We start from the raw sequence: 21,353 nt of genomic DNA, 5'->3' as shown, positions 1-21,353 counted from the left end.
TGTTCATATTGACAATCCTGTATGATTTGACCTTCAGAAAAGAGTCTGTTGAAGGATGAGTCACTCTCATCCTCAAGGCAAAGTCCTTCCTTACTTGAACTGGTGGCATTCGGTACTCTGGGATGGCAAATTGTCTAGCATCTGTGGCTAGCTGTCGATAGTCCAGCAGAGGCGGGTGTCTGTAATCCAACGTGGGCGGCTGCCGGTAGTCTGCCACGGGAGGGTGCCGGTAGTCCACCGGCGGCTGTCGGTAGTCTGTGAATGGTGGCTGTCGGATGTCTGGTTTAACATCTTGCCTCGCCTTCACCTCAGACCTGTAACTAACAGACCAATGAGAATGAAGGAGGAACTTCCAGGGAGGATTCCTACAGCTGTCATCACCACCTTTGGACATGGAAGATTACTCGTGTTATCTTTCAGCGTGCTTAGCAAACAAAAGAAACCCCATCTCTAACAAACTGCTGGGTCATCCGGCGCTGACAGAAATGGCTTGTTTTTAGTTTTGAAATGACAACCATTAAACACAACTTAAGTGAGGAAATTAAACATCACATAAAATGTTTATAATAAAAACAAACTCTCTCTCACGCTGATGAGTGCAAAGATATCTGAATACTGTGTAAAGCAGAGGGAAAGGAAATGAGGCTGTAAATTTTGGGACCCCTGTAGTTCTTGGTAAAATATTCAACAGATCTCGATAAAGAAGCAATTTATGTAAATAATTTAGCACTCCATAAGAGTTAAGTGATGTTATACAACAAAATAGTGAGCGAGCGTGAGAGATGAACAAAGAGAAGGGACAATAAGAGAGACAAAGATGAAGCTGGAAAAAGAAACTGAAAAGGGGAGAAGAGAGAGGCTCGAGCGCAAGGTGAAGAGAAAGAGAAAGGAGATATCTGACTCGCTCAGGGTACCTTTATTCCCAGAGGAACGGTGTTTCACCCCAGTGGCAGATAAAGAGCTAGTCTATAAAAAATGCTTCACTGCGTCATAAAAAAAAAAAATCAAGGCAGCTGCTTGTAAACCGACTCTTACCTGCTCTCGTGGGTGTAGGTCTGAGGTGTCGGGGCAGGAAGCTGAGTCACAGGGCTCTGGTGGGGCATGGGGTTGGGCTGGCTGGCAGAGGGGCTCGGTTCTGTCACTGCTTGGTTAGACAGGGAGGCTGCAGTGTTTAGCTGGGCCTTAGGGCTGTGCTGGTGAGCCATGGGGCTCTGCTTCTCCGAGCTGGGGGCTGATGGAGGATTGCTCACCTCTGAAAAACAGAATGTGATGTAAGAAAATCAAACCATAAGGTATCAGCTAAGGCTGTCTTGTCACTATAACTTGATTGTCTTGGCCACTTGAGGGCAGCACAGCAAACCTATTGTCCTCTGATAAAGTTGATCTGCTGGAGTAACGGCGCTATTTATTTCTTTTCAACTGCTAAATCTGAGCGGAAAAGGAGATTCCTGTTTAGGTTTTCACCACATGCCTAAGGGCATATTTGAGTCTTCACTTTATTTACTATGACAGAAATGAAACAATGGCCTGAAAAAAAATCAAGCGGCCGATTAAAGCTGGGTGGTGGTGAAAGTGTTCTTGATTTGAATAATTCTTAATAAAAAATATTGATATGTAGACCTTTATTTTCTATTTTAAATAAAACACAACTACTGCCAGGGTTGGCAATTTCTATGGCTACACAATATCCTCAGCTGCTTCTTGCTGTGATTGGCCAGCAGTGGAGAAGTACAATGGGTTTAAATCTATCTAGCAACACAACTGCAGCTTTATCAAAGTCTATTGTGTAATCATTTGGTGAAAGTGTGTGTTTTTTTCCGGTTTTGATCATCAGTGAGTCTCGCTTACTCCTCATTGTAATGTGCATCCCTTATTGGGCCCACTAACAGTGGTCAAAAATCTACAGGTATTTCAAACTAATGGGAATACAAATGTCAGTGGAATATCAGTGGGAAGTGATGCAAAAAGAAAATCCTTTCTCGGCAGCCTTGGTTGCTGTGATTCAAGTTTATTGTGAGTAGTTAAGAGTCTCTTGTTGAATTGAAATCTTTCTCAAAAGCAACAAATGAAAAGAATCACTTGGTAAATGGGAGAAGGGAACACATTTCTCAGTGACACAGCCGGAGTGTGTTCTGTATTAGTGTTATTGTTAGAGACGTGCACTTCTGTTCCAAGCATCTGCATGCAGAGGTGTCATAAAAACAGAGTATGACTGGCTTGTGAATGTGACACAAGGCTTTGCAGCTTTCATTTAACAAAGCTAATTCAATATCTGTCATGAATCACCGTCAGCAGGTGTTTTGTGTGCGTGTGTGTCCATGTCTCACCTTCCTGTGGTATGATCCTCAGGGTGACACTAAGGCCTGCATCTTTGATCAGCTTAACGATGTCAGCGTGCGGCATGTTGACGATGGACTGGTTGTTCACCGCCAGTATCCTGTCTCCCACCTTCAGCTTCCCGCAGCGGTCTGCCGGGCTGCCCTCGATGATGCGGCCAATTTTGTGGGGCACAGCTGTTGGAGCATTCACACACGCAACAGCGGGTAAAGACGCGCTCGGCAGCAGATTGGAGGATTACGCTAGTCTGTGCTCACACACCACTCACTGCCTGACTGACTGAACGTGTCTCTGCCTCTCTCATTTTGCTATTCACCTCAGGCTTACGTAAGGCATCCAGTTTTTCTTCATGTGTGTGGGGGCGATGCACTGATGCTCAGAGCAGTGCGCCAGATATGTGTGTGACTGACGTGCTGTGGGAGGGCATGTATAATTGAGGAGCTAGAATGAGAGGCGCTTCACTTTTTACCAAGCCGTGACCTTGCCTACCCTAACCAATAAGTTTTCTTCACACTATAAAGAGACTACCTGATTATTGACAAGCATCTATGAGCTTTGCCACAATGTTTAGCACTTGAAGCAGTTGTTATGCTAAGCAGAGAATGACTGATGATGCTTAAGCACCTACTTGACTCTTTAATAATCACTGGACTCACTGTTAGTTGTGGCCGCCTCAGGCCGGTTGAGCGAGCTGATGATGACGAAACCGAAGCCCTCGCTCTCCTTTCGGCTGATTATGACATCGCTTGGTTGTGTGTTCGAGATCCCGTCTGAAGTAGCACCGGTGTTGCCCATGCCAGCGTTGGGAGCCTGGGGTGTGCTGGTGCTGTTGCCATACGTGAAGTCACTACGTGGGGAGCTGTGCTGCGTGGAGACAGAACCTGGGCTGCGGCCGTTTTCTGGACAAGACTCGCCTGTAGGGCGACGCAGAGAGGAATCAGAACAGAGGTATGTAGCTGAGTTTGAGAACCCTTCCCAAATGTGCAGATTAATGTCAAAGGCATAAAATTGTATGTTTGCACCAACAAGGTGAATCTTAAAGAGCTGTTAGCCCTAAACCTGACATATCTCAACTTGGTGTGAAGTGAATTCTTAAAGGTTGAGTGAACTGCACAATTGGAGGACAAAAGAAAAAAACTATCTAAAGCAGATGAAAAGGATCTGCAAGTCACCTCCTGAACAAAGAAGAAAAACCTGTTAGGAAATCTTTGTCAAAATTGATGAAATTACGAACAACGAAAAGTATTGTCAGCTTTAAACCATCTGGAAAGCATCTAATTGGCAACGACTTAATTTTTCAGTATAATACTGATCCCAAACACACTGCCAATGCAGTAATAGTATACCTGGATAGAAAAAAAACCACAGGTGAAACTATCAGTCATGCACAGACCTCTACGGAGACCTAAGAGGACGCAGTGTCGGATCATCTTGACAGAGAACAGAACAAAGTAAAGACAACATCCAAAGAAGAGCTTTGGATGTCCTTCAAGAAGCCTGGAGAACTATTCCTGAAGTCTACTTAAAGGAATTCCAAGAAGGCTTACAGGAGGTGCTGAAGAATAAAGGTGGTCATATCTTTATTTCAAACATGACTTTCAAAGCTCATTATAATTATAAAAATGTAAATGCTTATTTAAGATATTTTAAGACATCGGAGACCTTAAGGAGCCTAATGGGAGAGGAAAGGACTTACAAACCCTATTAACACTTACAATGTATACATTAATGATCCAGATGAAGGCCACAAGCTAAAACATATCAAAAATACATCATTGCTTCATAATACAAAAGTGCACAATGAGCATTTTCCTGTTGCAGCCAGCTGAGATGGAGTTTTTTTCAGGACCCTCTCTACAACGGCAACCCTGCTGTGTCGCAGCATTCAAATAAGGCAGCTTTTTTCGTGTGTGGATTTTTTATTTTTTTTGATGATGTAACCCTCTAGCCCTCACATTGCTATTTTAAGTAAACCATCAGAAAAGTGTAGCAGTTAGCAGCTTACAATTTAGACTTCTGAAACACAGTAAGAACAAAAATAATTTTTTTCTTCAGTAATTTGATCCTTAACAATTTGCTGCATTTAATAAGATCGTGAAATCCTTTATTTGCAGGTGACTCCAGGTGTCAAATTATTGTGGTGCGCTGAATAATACAATATTAAGTTCTTAAATGAATTAAAGTACCTTTAAACTCTTGTTACCTTCTATCAGTGCAGTTCATGCTCGCTACTACTGCTCTTGAGAACGGCATCTCATCCCAAAAATGATGTTACAAACAGCTGGTGCACCTTACAGGTTTTGTAACCAGGTGTGCGCATAGCAACAAGGCTGGAGGCATGAGCGATCTCTACATATATTTCCATGAGATGCTGTTGGAGGATCATAGAAATCCCCAGGTGGATTCCAGGGAGCTCCTGGAACAGTTTAATTCTTTGTTTCCTGCTTCTTTAATTCTTCTACTCACAATCCAGTGATAAAGCAGTGTTGTGACACTTTGAAGTAGTGTCACTGTTACATTTTTCCATGTACAATACAGAAATGTCCATCTCTATATTGCTTTTGCACTATACTAGAGTAGCTTTGCTTGATTCACAGGATCCCCCAACTTTAATATGATCATCCACAGTTTTGAAATGTTCAAGTGACATAAAATAAGTGAAAGCATAAAAGTCCCCTTCAAAGAAGCTAAAGATTCCTAACTAGAAAAAAATATCAGCAGGATACAGAGTTACTTTCATAGAATCCAAAGATCATTTTGCATGTGGAAAATCTACACAGTTTTGCCAGCAAAGTGTTTTTCATCTTCCCCCCTAAGCTGGAACTAGACCTCATCCCTGTGAAGAATCAAGAAGCGAACATAGGACAGCAATTCAAAACACATCATTAAAACGCTGCCTTATGTCAATCTGACCACAGCTAAAGTAGCTTCTAGCACCTCTAGCATACACTGACAAAAGTGTGCATATGCACTCTGGCACACTGACTGATCGAACCCAGTGTTGTTTTCATAGTTCACTAGTAAGTGGGGCTGCGCTCTTCTGTAGTTAAACAGTTCAGGATTTAAACTGTAAATGTGAGGCTATGACAAGCTTTGTTATCATTAAAAGGTTTGAGCCCACATTTAGTATTTCTTTACCCAATGAGTGCACAAATTATTATCACATGAGGAGGAAAATAGTGAAAAAAGCCAATGATTTGTGCAAAATGTGGGTTACTGGGTGCGGGCTAAAGTGTGAGCTCGGAGCAGAGAGAGTCTGATACTTCGTAAAGTGCGAGTGGGAGTCAGACAATTAGGATGGAAGTAAGGGCCACACAAGAGGCCAGGCATGAGTCAGACTGTAGCCTTTGGTGGAGAAGAAATTGACAGACAGGGCGGACTAGAGTGGGAAGAATTTGATTGGTGAGAGGAACATGTGCATGTGTGTGGTGGAGGGCGTAATAATGAGAACAGGACAGGCTGTAGTTCAGAGGAAGAAGCGCCAGCTCAGTCTCCACGGTAAAGAAACTCAAGTAAGGAAAGGGAGCGAGAAATGTGTGTGCGTGAGAGCGCAGGTGTGCTAATGTGTTTTTCAGAGAGGCTTCAGCATAATTACTCAGAGATTAGTGGTTCGGTTTTCTGACTAATTAAACCTGAATCATTACAGGACATGAATGAGACCAGGAGAGGTAATAGAGGAGGACGAGAACAGACAGAGGAGAGGCACGCTGCACACTTTTATAATCCAGAGCAGTACATTTATGCTGTGTTAAACAGTGGATTAAAACAATCTATAAAGAAGGAATCCCAGATTGATGACTCTGCTGTTTCCTCACCTGCCGCCTGAACCCTCCTCCTGATAACCAGATTCACCTGGCCGGTACGTGCTGCCCCGTGCATCAGGTCAATGACATATCTGTGTGGCTTCCCCACCACTGGGATTCCATCAACAAACAGCAGCTCATCGCCGGGCCGCAGGCGCCCATCTAGATCCGCTGGACTCTTCTCGATGATCGCCCCGATGAGAATCTGTTTTTAAACGCAGGCTGTCAGAAAGATTTCGGACTCATAAGCCCCGAGACTCCGGAGTGTAGACTGTGTGGGTCACATGCAAGTGGGTGTTAAGTGGTTGTTATACTGACACATTAATAACTCAGTTACATGGCTAAAATATTGTTGTGTTACAGTAAAAAACAGCAATAAACACCAAAGCAGCCACAGCCAGCACTCTCTCAGGGGGCAAAGGTCAGGTTAGGTGTTCACAGTGTGTGTAGTGGGTTAAGAGAGGAGAAAATGACAGGGTTCCACGCCCACTGCCATACGAGCCTTCTCACGCGTCTCCGGACTCACAGGCTGCCCCGCCTCATCCCCGCCCAGCACCCGGAAACCGAACCCGGACTTCTGTCGGCGCAGGTGGACCTCGATGTCCTGGTACTCTCCTCCTGAGGCAAAACAAGAGGAAAATAATTAAAGTCCTGGCCTGACAGTGTGCGGAGCTCCAGCGTCGCTGTAAGGAGTATGTGTTTACCTGAAGAGTCCAGAGGGAAAACAGTCCTTGGCTGCCCAGGATCTAGATTAAAAGATGAAGACAAAGGACAGGATGTCCCTGTAAACAATGCAAAATGCACAAAAAAATGCTCATACACATCCAAAGAGTACACCAGTAAACACAGACGCTCCCATAAAGGCTAGAAACAAGGCAGAAAGGCCCTGCCTCAGCATTATGTCACTGCAGAATTTCAGCATCATCCATAAAAGTCGGGAAGTGCTTACAGCGTGTAATATACCCATCCCTTATTTACAGCGTGAGGTGGGGTGCAAGCACTGATCTGCAATCAGGAGCTTTGCACGACGCCATGATGTGCAAAAGTAGTGAAATGAACTCAACCACAGACAAGTGGCTGTGAATGAAAAATTGATTCCAGTTGTAAGTGTTTTAATCATAGTGAGCGCTCTGCTGCGACTCCACAGGAATGATGAGAAAAAGAATCAGGACTACAGGTGAGCAGAGCGAGGCAGCTATTACCACAAATATACAGTTCTGTTTATAGAGAAGTGGTGGATTTCTTCAGTATGTCTATATTTTTTCTTTATATTTTAAGAACAATCAAAATTACAAAGTCAATTTCTACACTCAAAAACATCAAATTCAGGAAATAGGTTCAAGTATATCTGTATTTTTGGGGGTAGTTTATAATATTAGCTCACTGTTAGCTTGAATTAATTAATGGAGTAAACCCGAAAAAGTCGAACAGGTTGGCTGACTAGATAGCATGAACAAATAAACAATGCTGTTAACAAAACTTTACATCGAAATGCACTTACTGGCCACTTTATAAGGAGTACACCTGTTCCTCTGGACTTGAATAACTTTGCAAATATCTAATCAGCCAATCACATGGCAGCCACTCAATACATGTTGGCATGTAGACGTGGAGAATCTACAACATGTGAACCTTTAAGCAGATGGGTTACAGCAGCAGAAGACCGTACCTGGTGCCACTTGTAGCTTCAGACGCTGAGGCTACATTTCACACGGGCTCACCAAAACTTGACAATAGAAGATTGGAAAAATGCTGCCTGGTCTGATCAGTCCCGATTTCTGCTGCAGCATTCAGACGTTGGGGTCAAAACTTAGCGTAAAACTCAGACTGCTGCTGCTGGTGGTGTAATGATGTGGAGGATAATTTCTTTGTACCTTTTCAGTCCCTTTGTACCCACTGACCATTAGTGAAACCCGGCAGCCTACCTGAGTACTGCTGCTGACCATGTTCATCCCTTTATGACCATAATGTACCCATCTCCTGATTTCTGCTTCCAGGCATGCCTCCAAGTTCAAATCATCTCAAATTGGTTTCTTGAGCAATTGGACCCCACAGTCACCAGATCTATTTCTCCAACAATCTACAATCATGCAACTTCAGGATATAGTGTAACAGAAGATTCTCATCATGGATGTGCAGCCAACAATATAATGGAAAAAAATAAAGAAAAGGTCGAAACTGTACACACAAAACTCGAAAGTGGTGAAATTGGTCACCAGCTATTAAACTGAGCAGTAGTGACGTATGGCTAAAATAACACGCTAACAGGTAAGGACATCTGGATCAGATAACTATCTACAATTGAAAATTATGCCAAAAGTGTTTAGATGCAGTTTAAAATAAGCTCAGTTTAACAGATTTAAAGATCAAGAATGTTGTGAACAGGTTTTTAGAGTCCGTCTGACAGGGCTGCAGTAGTAGATGTAGTCAGATGAAAAAAGGTTGGGAGCACTGGTCTAAACAATCTTCGAACAATCTTCTTCAAAGATACAAACACACGCACACAAAATCTCGAGTGGTTTCAAGCAATGCAGCCTGCTTGGGATTTATTCACTCAGGATCTCACATGTCCGTCTTTGAAGTGTCTTTGACTTTAATGCGTATGAAACTGTCAAATTATATTTAAGAAAACACAACAAAACAGGAACACCTGCTTTTCCCTGTCACACTGAATAACCCACAAAACCTACTGTGACCATTTTTAATACAGGCTCATAAAGCTGAGAATGTATGCTAAAGAGTTTGAAATACCTGATCCTATACCTCAGTCTGTTTATGTAATCGCTGACATTAATTTATTAAGGGTCAGAGAAGACTGAACTTAACCACAGCTGACGGAGTCTGGGCTGGCCTGAGGTTGTGATGCTAAATAAAAGGTCACACCCAGCTTTACCTACACCAGTGAGGCGGTCAAATGGAGCACTGCTAAAATCTGTCTGTGTGTTTTTCCTACTGAGCATTACCAGGCACAACCCCTGACCTTTACTGAGAGGAAGGCAGCAGTGATCACGGCATCCGCCACAGAAGAGGAGGAAGCGACAGTGAGCGAAACAGGAAGATTTGATGAGAAGACTTTCTGACAGCCGTGTCCTCTTGAATAGCAGGTACCTCATATACAGCAGCCTTAACAATAAAAACTTTACTGTAACTTTACTATAGCAATATCCTCCAATAAACCAGAGGAAAGATACTGTCAAGCCATGAATCCATGAGACCTGTTATCAGTTATATGCAAGGCAGATGTTAACCTCTAAAGAGAATCAGTGAAGAAACTGGCTTACACACCACTGTGAGAGTGGAAAAGCCAACTCAACATAATCCGTATTTCACTATGTTTCCCAGAAACACATTTTACTTTCAAGTAGGAAAGAATGTGAAATGATGATGTGAAATAATGTGAAAGAAACACAATAATATTTAGTGTAAATGTCTCGTTACAGAATTTAAGAAAACTAATTCTAGTACCTGTGTGCTATGATAATATAGATCTGTGATGTTACTAAAATCCTTATTCTGCAAATACAAATGTGCATAAAAAGCATGTCCTACTTTCTACTGATTAAAATGCTCAATTGAGCAAAAGAATGATGTATGCACAATCGCAATAATATGTAGAATTTTATAATTTTACAAGTCACAGGATGGAAATATAACTGTGCAGAAGCACCTGTCTGATTATTCAGGGACACTTCTCAGTTTACAATGATCAGTATTTCTAGTTATCTACACAGCTTCTGATTTTTATTTTATACTCGTGGTTATTGTGTGGAAAGTTCAGACACAGATCTTCAGCTCTGAAGAAAGAGGTCAGCAAATTTCAGAAGACTTTTTCAGATTTCTGTGGAGCAACAAAAGTGACAATGAATCAATTCTGTGATTGAGAGAAAGAGTGATCGCTCTTCACTCCTCTGCCTTCCCTCGTAGAAGCTGGCCTGCTTGATTTCTAGAGAGGAGTGTGTTTTCACAGCACTTCACCTGCAGTATCAACGCTGGTACTTACGCCTACTCTCAAAGATAGCCCTGGACTTCTCATAAAGGTCATATGGGTCTGGCTTTGCCAGGGCCAAGGCCTCGGAGGCAGACTCAGGGACCGAGGCCCTGTGAAGATGGTGTGTTGGGAAGGGGGCGCTGTGGGGGATAACAGGAGCCGACAGGCTGGTCTGAGCAGGGCTGCTCTGGCCCTGCTGGGACTCCCACTGCTCCAGCACCTGCAAAGCACAGCGGCATGAGCGGTCAGTATTTCCCTTCCTGCTCTCCCACTCCTGATGCTTGATTTCATCCTCAAAATCACAGTAAGAACCGTAAACTCCTAGGCACGGTTTCGTTTAAGGAGCTGTGACAGTTCACTAAACCCTGCCGCGCCCATTTATGGCTGCTACACCCGTCAAGCTTTGCCTGCTCGGACATATTTACAACTTAATAATGCATGTCTATTTTCAGAGAAAAGTAAGGAAAACTACTCATTTCTAACAAAAAAAATTATGCTTTCGACTCACAAAAAGGTGCCTGTCAATTTACATGTTTTTATGTAACCGTAACATCTGTCTCCTTCTCATTTTAAGATTAAAACATGTGGTGAAAGAAAAAACATACTGGAAAAGACTTGATGCTTTGAGCTTTGGCAAAAAGACAACTCAGGAAACTGATGATGATGCCCTGGGCATTAAAAAAAGCACCAAAGTGTGTCAGTTACAGACTCACTTGAACTCGCCGTTTACTGTTTTTTCCAAACTGTTTTAATGATGATGTGTATTCAGAATTATAATTTTACATCTTTGATTGAAACATCAGGAATGCAGCATTTTGCAAAGTCAGCCTTCGCCTTGTATTTTTGAGATAACTATGACAACTAAAGAAATACCCCAAATGTGACTACAATAGGCAGCCCTGCTAAAATATTTTAACATCTGGGAAAGAACAAAGCTTGACAGGCCTGCTGCACCTAATTGATGTGGTTCAATATTTCCTGTTAGGGGGCAGTGTTTCGCCAACTGTCAATTCAAGCATGTTAGTGAGGTTAGTAGTGGAAATAAGCAAAATACTGCCAGCTGTTTCTATTTGGCATTCAGATCACAGTGTTTATGGGGATGTGTGCAGGGAGGAAAGCACCTGACATATGTGATTGGCACATCTAGATGGACATTTAAAAAAAATGATAGACGATTCTAAGGGCCAGAGCAAAAGTTATTCTCTATCTGTAAGGTAGAGTGTGGTATATAATCAGAAATCGGATAACTTTCATCCAGAAAGACATCTGAAAATGTGCTGTCAAGCTTTGGAGGTGACAAAGGCAGTTTTGACATCACCAGTCAAAGTGTCAGCCTTGATGTGTCAGATAAGCGGGGCCGCCTGAGTCATGGCATGACACTAAGCAGATAGCCAAGATGACATGTTGACATGTCAAAAAAGGGTGAGCGACAGATCTGGAGGGAACAACAGGCCTTTTGAAAGCGAGACGGCGAGATTGGCTGCATAGTGCCATACTTTAATACTGAGAAATGCAGGTCATCTGGTTCCAGATGTACCGAGAATAAATATCAACTTCATGGAAGCTCTGGTCAGGAATGAAAAGCAGCTCCGCTCTTTGCAGTTTTAAGTCGCGTCTGCTATTGATGTGAAGCACGTCTGCATAGGGCAGGCTGCTGAGACTGGGGACCTTGTTAAGGCGGGGAGTAGACTTCTGCATCCTGATCTCTCTTTCACTCTGTCTCTTCTTATTTGAGATTAAGACACTGAAGCAAGCACACTATGGCGATGATCTACTTGATCACATGAATAGAGCGCACTGCAGGCTGACAGCATTGCTGAATGAAAAACACCTGTATGTGTTGCCACATTAAGCACTGTTCTCCGTTACCTACAGTATCGGCTGAGTTTGATTGGCAAATCTTAATAAGCTCATTTGCAAATAAAACTCTTGGGAGTTGTGGGGTGAGTGTTTGCAGGACTATAGGTCAATATGGCAATTAGGAGATTTCCTGTCTTCCCTTAATAGCCAAAGTCCTCCATATTTCATTCTCTGCTGCAGAAGTATTCCTTTAACAAATTACACCTAATTATACGAGTACTAAAGTCTAGTGTCGGGGGCTTTAGCAGCTAAAAGAGAGGGGCAGGCGCAGGTGGGGCATCCAAAAAGGTGAACAAACAAGACAAGAGAGAGGTTGTGTATGCTGACTGCTGCACTACAAAAGCTCAGAGTTTAGGATTACAATTATTCTGAGAGAGATGAAAGACGATGATTGTGTTGAGATGGAAGGAGAAACGATGAACAATGAGGGGATTTCAGCAGACAAAGCATCTTAAAAGCTGCACAACTGAGGTTTCCTCTGATGTTAGTTGGGAACTGGAATGGGGACAACATTAGCTGGGGTCAGGGACTGGTCAGAGCAGTGCTGGGAAGAGGCCAAGGCATGAAAGGAATATGAGGGTGACACAGATAAAGCAAAATGAATCTGATCTGAGAGGGTGTTTGGTGGACAGAGTTGTTAGAGGCCTGTAGGGACAGCAAATGACAGTGTAGTAGTGTATTTATAACAGCAGTGGAGGCAGGACTCGGAGCTAAAGGCAAGTTTGCAGAGATGCCACATGACGGGTTTTTGCTCTACTGGGTGGAAAAAAAAAAAGAGAAAGAAGGTGAAAGATAAATGACCGTGGAAGAAAAGCAGGGTATAGATGTGCAGAAAAGCTTTTGAAACATTTTGCCAAATGGACAAATGTTATGAAATGAAGATTAAAAAGGGGATGAAACATATCTGGCTCATGCCAAAGCATTGAACACAGATGGATAGCAGCACTAGAGCTGTAGCATAATAGTCCTAATGCCCTGAGTGTAAATTACCCTGATGGCACCCAGCCAGGCTATGAATCACGCCTGACTTGGAGGATACAAGTCTAGTGATGTTATGAGTGGGCTACTTGGACTTTCTGCCATCTCATAACGATAAAGAAGGGCTGAATATCAAAAGCGGGACACGGACATATAGTGAGTCACCAGTGGGGGTTAGTACGACGGACAAAAGAGCAGACAAGTCACTGCTAAATTTAGAGTTTTTCCAGTTAGCACATACGTATGCACACTGCAGCCACTGGTGGTAATCTACAGAATAAAAAAGCAGAAATGTGGATAGTCTGGATTTCTGAGGATGTTGCATGTTACCTGCTTAGGGGTCTTCCAGGGTGAATAGTGACCTGTAATGTTGAGAGAACAAAAAAACAACTTATGTTTTAGACGGAAAAAGATGAGATGTGAGGCTTATTTTTACCCAATGAAGCCAGGGTTTCCAGGGTATATCTTAGAGGATAATAAAATGAAGAAAACATCTGAATTAAATTTAAACCAAATGAAGACAATAATGGGACATGACAGCAGTGTTTGTAAGTGGTAGAAAGGACGAAGAAAAGGACGTCTAAAACATGATGAAAGCACAAAGCAAGCGATGGCAAATACATTTCTATGAGGCAGAAACCAACTGTGAATGTAAAGTGAGATTAAAATAAGACCTGAGAAAATTCACTGCTGCACATACAGAGTATTTGCTACTGATAAAACGTGATTTTTATTCTGATTTGGAGATATCAGGTAATAATGTTTGCCTTCTGTTAAATAGAAAGCGAGGCCAAACTTTATACTGATGCATTTTAAACCTGCGTTATTATATTTATAGCCACTTGGGGCAGCGGAAACAAGCTGTAAACACAACACTGACAAATTATTACATTATTACACAAGTATTCCTAAAGGAAATTCAAATCTCCTCAGCTGCTAAATGCTTATCTATGAGCAGGTGCGATTATTAGAGAAATCAGCTGCATGTTTGCTGAACATTTTAGGCCATAAATCCAAATCAGCTGCATGAATAAAAAACATTAAAATGTAGTATTACAAATCCTGATCCTCACAAATACAGACACTCTGGTTTTACTAATGTGACATAGACAAACTGTTCTATATTATCATGTACTGCACACCAAATGCCACTAGAGGGCAGTCTACTGGTGACACAGGCTCCAGAGCTCAGTCAGCTGTGACAGGTAAAAAATATAAAAATGACTCACTGATAAATGTGCACCAGCCAACACACTTGAACATGTGCACACTTAGCCTCAAGAGAAAAAGTCACGGATACAGATGTAATCCTACAAACTGAGTCTTCAGTGAGCTCGCTGACTTTCAGTGTTTCAATGTCTGTCACATGGACAGCTGTCAGCAAGTCATCCAACAATAATCAAGATAAAGGTGGGGGTCTTAGTGGAGATTCAATTCCTATGTGATTAAATAAAATCTTTAATTCAGATTAAGCTCAGATTGAGCATCAGAATGGGGAAGAAAGGTGATCTGAGTGACTTCCAATTAGGGCTGCCACGATTTGTCGACTAGTCACGATTACGTCGACTATCAAAATCGTCGACGACTGATTTAATAGTCGACGTGTCGTTTGAAGCTTTGTAAGATCGCAAAAGACGCAGGAATAATAGCAGGATTTAAGAGTGTAATAACGGACTGAAACAGAAGATGGCAGCACAGCATGTACAAGGATGCCAGCTGCCGTTAAACCCCGAAGAAGAAGAAGAAGCAGCTGTGTCCCAGAATTCATAGCGCGGCCCAGCTTAGTTTCCAACAATGGCGGTAGCTAGTTAGTTTTAATATTACTCTTATTATTCTTTCTGGGTCACAAAATAAACGTTTAACATATTTTCAGGCGAGAATGTAGCTGTGTAAACCTCAAATATCGGCTCAGTTTATCAGGACACCACATATTTTCAAAAGCGCTCCGACGTTTTCGGAGACGTCTGTTACCCACTAGCTCGATAGCTAGCCGGGGGCTAAGTCACTAGCGCCGTGAGAACACCGGACTCCCGGCAAATTGTTTTCAAACCCACCGCCGTCTTTCGCGACTCAGGTTAAATATATATGAGTCACTTAGATAAATTAAAAATGTTGTTGTTTGGCTTTTTTTTTTTTTTGTATTTTATTTGTTCCTGAGTAAATCGGTTTGGCTGAGATTAAAGTTATAGTTTTTACACAGCTGAATAAACGTCAAGCAGACAGCTGATTATCAGAAGTGTGAGATGCTGGAGAATATACTCCGGTGTCCTGTTATATTTTAGATAGCAAGGAGTTTATTAAACTTTACCGAAACAATCTGCAAATTTCATTAAAATTGAATAAACTATCATCTTGTCTTTATTTTTAGTTAGCACCTTAAAAGCTTAAAGCTGTAAGCTAATGATAGTTATATAAGAGCAGATGCTGCTGGTGCAATAAGCTGTAGTTTTACGTCCAGTGATGGTTGCTGCATTTTATTTTTGAAGGACTTTTTGTTTATTTTGGATGATGATGATGATCTGATTAGTCGACTAATCGCATAAATAATCGGTGACTAGTCGACTATCAAAATAATCGTTTGTGGCAGCCCTACTTCCAATATGGATTAGCTATTGGTGCCAGACAATGTGATTTATTTTCCCACATGTGCATCTGCAGGGTTTACAGAAAATCCTCCAAAAAAAAAAAAAAAAGAGCAAATATCCACTGAGCGCCAGTTCTGAGTGAAAATGGCATTCAGTGGTCAGAGGAGAATGAGCAGACTGCTTTGAGCTGTCAAATAAACACTCATTGCAACCAAGGTATGCAGAAGAGGATCTTTGAACGCAAATCTTAAAGCAGAGACGCTACAGCAGCAGAAGACCACAGCTAAGAACAGGAAACTTAGGATCCAATTCACACGGGCCCACTACAAACAACACAAAAACATGCATCCATCCTGCCTTGTGTTAACCATTCAAGCTGCTGCTAGTGGTGTAATGGTATAGGGGATATTTTCTTGGTACCCTTTGGGCACATCACAGCCTATCCCAGTACTGTTTCTGACCATGTCCCTCCCTTTATGACCGCAGTGTACCAGTCTTCTGATGGATGCTTCCAACAGGTTAAAATGCCGTGTCACAAAGCTGAAATCCTCTCAAACTGTTTCTTGAGCTGTACTCAAATGGTCTCCACAGTAACCGGATCTAACTCCTATAGAGTGTGGATGTGCATCTGACAAATCTGCAGCAGCTGTGCAATGCTGTCATGTCAGTATGAAGCAAAAATGTTTCCAGCATTTTGATGAATCGATGCCACTTCTGGCAGTTCTGAAGGGAAAAGTTGGCCCAACCCAATACTAGCAAGGTGTAGCCAATGAAGTAACTGGTGATTGTGGGCTACTGATAGGGCTGCACGATTTTGCATAAAATGAGAATCACGATTTTTTTGCTTAGAATTGATATCACGATTCTCTCACGATTTTCTTTTCCAGTATAAATATTTATTGCGCTTATTAACTGCACATCAACTTCGTAACAGTTGAGACTGAACATAAAAACAATAAATAAACATAAAAACAACAAATGTCTCGTTTTGTTGTTGCCGCAAAATGTTGTACTGCTTGAAATTCCGTCTCCACCGTTGCTCGACACTGCGTGTATAGAGCAGGTAGTGCAACAATAGAAAAATAGTTGCGGGACGGCACTGTGTAGCGTTTGTCTAGGGTGTTGATCATTTTCCTAAATCCCTCGTTTTGCACAGTGTTGATGGGAGCCCTATCTTTGGTCAGGTGATAAGTAATAGCCTCCGTAATTTCTTTGTGCCTGCGGGAGATCGACGGGTATAGGGAAGCGCTGTATAAGGTTCCCGTTATTGATGTTTGGGTGGTTGACCGGGACGGATTTTCTCCTGTCACTTTCTCATCATCCCTGACGTGCTCTCCGTTGTTTTGTCCCTGCTAATTTTAGCATCACACGGCACAGCTTCTGTATCACGTGGTATAAGGCTCCGCCCTTGTCATTTGTTGAGCAGGAAGAGTGAGCGCTTGTTTTCATGCAGATTACGTCCCGGATCAAAATGCGGTACAATCGTCGTCTTTTTTTTTTTTCTTTTTTTTTTTAAATCGTTGTCATTTGGAAATGAGATCGCACATAAGTATGAATTGAGATCGCGATTTTCTAACGATTAATCGTGCAGCCCTAGCTACTGGGCTACTGTGTAACCAAACATTTAAACGGTGGTGTACATTAAATAATATGAATTGTTTTCAACTTAATAAATTAACAATTCTAAATTTTCTAAAGGCAACTAGTTGCTAATTTGTCTAACTACATAACCACCCAGCTACAATGATTTACCATAAAAGCCATCACATGTCCTATCCCCAGGTGATGTTTCACACCAGGAAGGTATGAAAAAAATTAACCTAGGTCTAAATCTGTTCATCTAAAGGTAACTAGGGGATCCAGAGGTAGTATAAAAGAACTGAACACTCAACATGAATCCATTGTTTCAGTTTTCACTTGAAATGAGGAAAGGCTGACCTCACTCAATACCTCTGATCAATCTTCAGCAAACATTTCATTAAAGCATTCAATATCAGCACTCAGCAGGACGGCAACTACACTAGGCAAAGAGACGTTTGTGAATATATCACTGATCTGTCAGTGCCTACAGCAATAAAACTCTGACTTTCACTTAAGTTCAGGGTGACCATAAAGTGGTTTTAGTTTGCAATGCAGTGCAGCAAGTTAAGAACATACTTTCTCCTTTCACTTCCCAATTCATCTTGCTTTGACCTTTAAAATGTTATTCCACACATTTCAGCTGCTTACAACGTTGTCCAAGCACAAGAACCAGAATTCTGAGTTGAGCGATGAAAGAAAATCATCAGTAAAAAAGTACAAGACATGCAGCAAGCATCAAACACTTGTATATATGCATTCATATACATGCAGACACAGAGTAATGAAGCACTTTTCTTTAGTGCAATTCACAGGAGCATATTAAGAAAAGGTGCATTGTCCATCTTCTTTATTCACTTTTTCTTTCTCTTGTCTTTCAAGTGCTGCCACAGTCTTCCCTCTGGGAAGCTTCAAGCACATGCAAATTGAGGGATCAAATTAAAGGGTGACTGCTCGAATTATGCGCCAGCCTTCCCAGTCTTGGCCTGGCCAGACTCCAATCGCACTGTAAAAACATTCGTCTCACTGAGCCACTAGTGGAATGGTGACAACATGGAAATTAACAAAGGCTACAAAGAGAACTCCAGCAATGTTTTTCAGAGCACTGGCTCTTCTCTGTCAAAACTAGAGATGGCACGATACCACTTTTTTATGTCCGATACCGATACCGATATCATAAATTTGGATATCTGCCGATACCGATATGAATCCGATATAGTGTGTTTTAATCAACAAAACTGTTTTTTAAATATCTTGCTGCATTTTGTATAAGTTCATACTCAAGTTTAAAACAACAACTACACTAAAGCTATTCTGTTATACCTGTATGCAAAAAAAAAATATTTCATAGTTCAGCAATACTGATCAATCTAATAAACTTAAACCTACACCATCCTCCCTATTCTGGTATTTTAAAGAGTACTTAGCATAAATATTAAGCAACCTAACTAATAGGGTTCCAACTCCCAGCAACAACAAAAATAAATAAATAAAAAATAGGGAACCACCCCTCACGCTCCACCTCATGATGCTTAATCGACGTAATCAACCTTAATTTGATGCAGTGTGAAAAAAATACACAGAAATCAATTATTTTTCAAGAAATATTAAATAGATTCAACATCTTTCTTCAACAAAATTGCAGACTGCACAGATGGTACCTTCCCAAAGGAAAAAGTACTATAGCTTACTAGGGTATATTAGACTTAACAGTTACTATATACAATAATGGACTTCTATACATTTTACATCAGATTAAAACTTTGGGTGTAAGATTCAGATAAATATTAAATAATTAAAAGCTCGACATTTTAAATGAGAATAAGAAAGAAAAGTATGTCTTTGTGCCCTCTTTTCCCTGTTAATGCCCTATCGGCCCCCCTGGCTAAACTTTGCTAGATCCGCCCCTGCACAGTTACCAGCCGTCAGCTACGTAGAAAAAGATCCTGGAGTAGAAAGTAATATTAAATAAATTCTAACAACAGCTGATCAAGCTTAAACGTGCTGCTGTTGTTCAGCCGCTGGTTTCCTCTGTCTGGTGCAAAGTGGGCCAAAAGCAAAAAAGAGACACGGACTCGACAGAAAAGCCGATCAGCTGATCATTAAGCAGTTTCATGATTGAAGTAGCAGCCGGAGAGCGAGAGGCAGTCGCTCGTTAAGCTTAACGCAGGAATGCTTTACAAACATTCAGAGATGGACTTACACACTTGCTTTACTTCTCTCGGGGATAACTTTGTCGGAGATGAAATGCCGGGTTGCTAGCGAAGCTCCAAATGCTATCCAGACCACCGACAGGTCCCGCATGCCACAGCCGCTCTATCACGTGATGCATACTGCTCCGACGTGCTAACGTTCTGAGGTGAGTTACGGCGTGTTGCAAGTTTTGTGAGGTGCTTTCGTGATATTTAATGGATCGGATTACATTTTTTATTTTTCTCCGATATCCGATCCAGTAATTTAGGTCAGTATCGGACCGATACCGATACGTAATATCGGATCGGTCCATCTCTAGTCAAAACAAGCCAAATAACATTTTTAGAAACAAACCAGTTACAGGAGCTTATCTAAAACTCAATAACAATTTCACTTTCAATGCACATGGGAGCATTTTTATCAGCGCAAAAAAAGAAAGACTTTTGAAGTGTTATAACTTGAGGGGCAGAGAAGGATTTTTGCTTTTATTCCCAAAGAAGGTGAATCAATGAACAGCTTTTCAGAATACCTAGATTTGAGTCTTTGTGGAGGGTACAGTGAGCAAAAGAGGCAACAACAGAGCAGAACCTCCACATGGGTAAAAGAACCTGAGATAAGCCAGACCGACAGAAAGAGGGTGAACTACCTGGCATCACTGACGGAGGTGATCCACGGGTTAAAGACACTGTTAGCTCAGGCATACCAGACATTTATGCAGACGTAGGTGTCAAAGTGCCCCATGGCTAGAAGTTGAGAAGGGGTGAGCGGCTGAGAGAGAACACCAAGAGAGAGAGGGAGGGCAAAAGGAGCTGTCCGTGGTGCTGAAAGCTCTTAGCCCAAATGCTAATCAGATCTGTCAGCTCAGCTACAGAGAGCTACATGAACCCTGCAGCGTCCAACTTGCACTTAAGTTCTGAGCTAACTGGTGTCCTGTCCTACTGTATGCGTCAGCCTTTTCCAATATAAGTATAACAACAGCAATACACATCAGTAAAAGTGCACAGGTAATGACTGCGTCTGACTCCACTCCATCCATGGCACAGCTTCAGGTAATAGTGAAGGGCATTTGGTTGAAGTTGTGCCTCATTTTCAATTCCTGGTTTCTGGGCAAAACTCTAATTAAAGAGTTTGGAACTGGAAATGTTTCCAGAGATGCTGGAGCTGGCAGGGACTTCACAGAAAGCACTGGTTCTCAAAAGCGCCAAATTAAATCTTACATGTTGGCTCATTAAAACCTGCTGCTGTCAAAATTAGCTTCCAATGGGGAAAAAATGGGTGAATGTCATTAAAAAAAAAACAGCAAAAAATATCAGCGGTTGTGTTACTGTTTGTTCAGAACATAGACTGTATTTAAAGTTCTGTATTGAGAGTTCTTAAGTGCCTAAAACCTGCATTATATGTAGTGACCATTAGGGGGCTCCTTGGGTTACCAAAAGTAGTCTAATTAAATAAAAAAAACTGACAGAAAACAACCCTATTTCTTCCTTGATTTCAGCTTGAGTAAATGTTTAATTTTTATGAATGTGATGGGTCTTCGGTTTCTCAGTTCATTCAGCCGTAGCCATGCAAGCCTAGAGACCAGCTATCTGGCAACCACTGATTGCAATGCACATTCCCCAACTGGTTGCTGAGTTGTTGCTGGATGTTGTTATGAAATTTGTTCCTAAAACGTGAATGAATCAGGCCTTGAGACTGGTCAGTGATCCCCTGGCAACTGCTGGTCGCTAGGGAAAAATGTGTATTCTTCAACTGATTGGTGAATGGTTTTTAAAGGTTTTGGGCAGTCGCTATTAACACTAACTATGGGTGACTGATGAAATCTGCTGGTACCCAGTAAAAGGGCAAGGGTTTTTTTGGTGAAGCACTGTCTTTCCAACTGATTTTACCCAGCCAACAACTTCCAGCTACCCCTTGCCAAACGGTCCTGAATTGCACATATTTCCCTAGTGACCTAGAGCTTGCCAAGAGGCTGCCAACTGGTCTCTTGGCCAGTGTGATTGAAGCCTTACTTCTGGGGAGAGGTCTCAAAAT

At 41.9% G+C, this 21,353-nt stretch overlaps 1 protein-coding gene across 12 annotated transcripts in view; it reads right to left on the bottom strand.

The window, feature by feature from the left end:
• magi2a (membrane associated guanylate kinase, WW and PDZ domain containing 2a) overlaps positions 1–21,353 on the bottom strand; it is a 265,937-nt gene that overhangs the window by 13,466 nt on the left and 231,118 nt on the right. For 5 of the 12 annotated variants that reach the window (XM_085252260.1, XM_085252264.1, XM_085252268.1 and 2 more), the window contains 9 exons: positions 13,297–13,328; positions 10,141–10,348; positions 6,845–6,886; positions 6,643–6,758; positions 6,153–6,345; positions 2,994–3,251; positions 2,328–2,513; positions 1,036–1,252; positions 95–320 (listed from right to left, as the gene is read on the bottom strand). In XM_085252260.1, coding sequence (XP_085108386.1) covers positions 95–320; positions 1,036–1,252; positions 2,328–2,513; positions 2,994–3,251; positions 6,153–6,345; positions 6,643–6,758; positions 6,845–6,886; positions 10,141–10,348; positions 13,297–13,328 — 1,478 coding nt within the window. The remainder of the gene's footprint in view (positions 1–94; positions 321–1,035; positions 1,253–2,327; positions 2,514–2,993; positions 3,252–6,152; positions 6,346–6,642; positions 6,759–6,844; positions 6,887–10,140; positions 10,349–13,296; positions 13,329–21,353) is intronic. The other 7 variants (XM_085252262.1, XM_085252265.1, XM_085252270.1 and 4 more) reach the window with 4 other exon arrangements.

The sequence above is a fragment of the Mchenga conophoros genome, linkage group LG17 (genome assembly GCF_057382185.1).
Source record: "Mchenga conophoros isolate Kocher_MC1m ecotype Shallow Benthic linkage group LG17, M_conophoros_male_GT1.1, whole genome shotgun sequence".
NCBI lineage: Eukaryota > Metazoa > Chordata > Actinopteri > Cichliformes > Cichlidae > Mchenga > Mchenga conophoros.
This window is presented reverse-complemented; position numbering and strand designations above follow the sequence as displayed.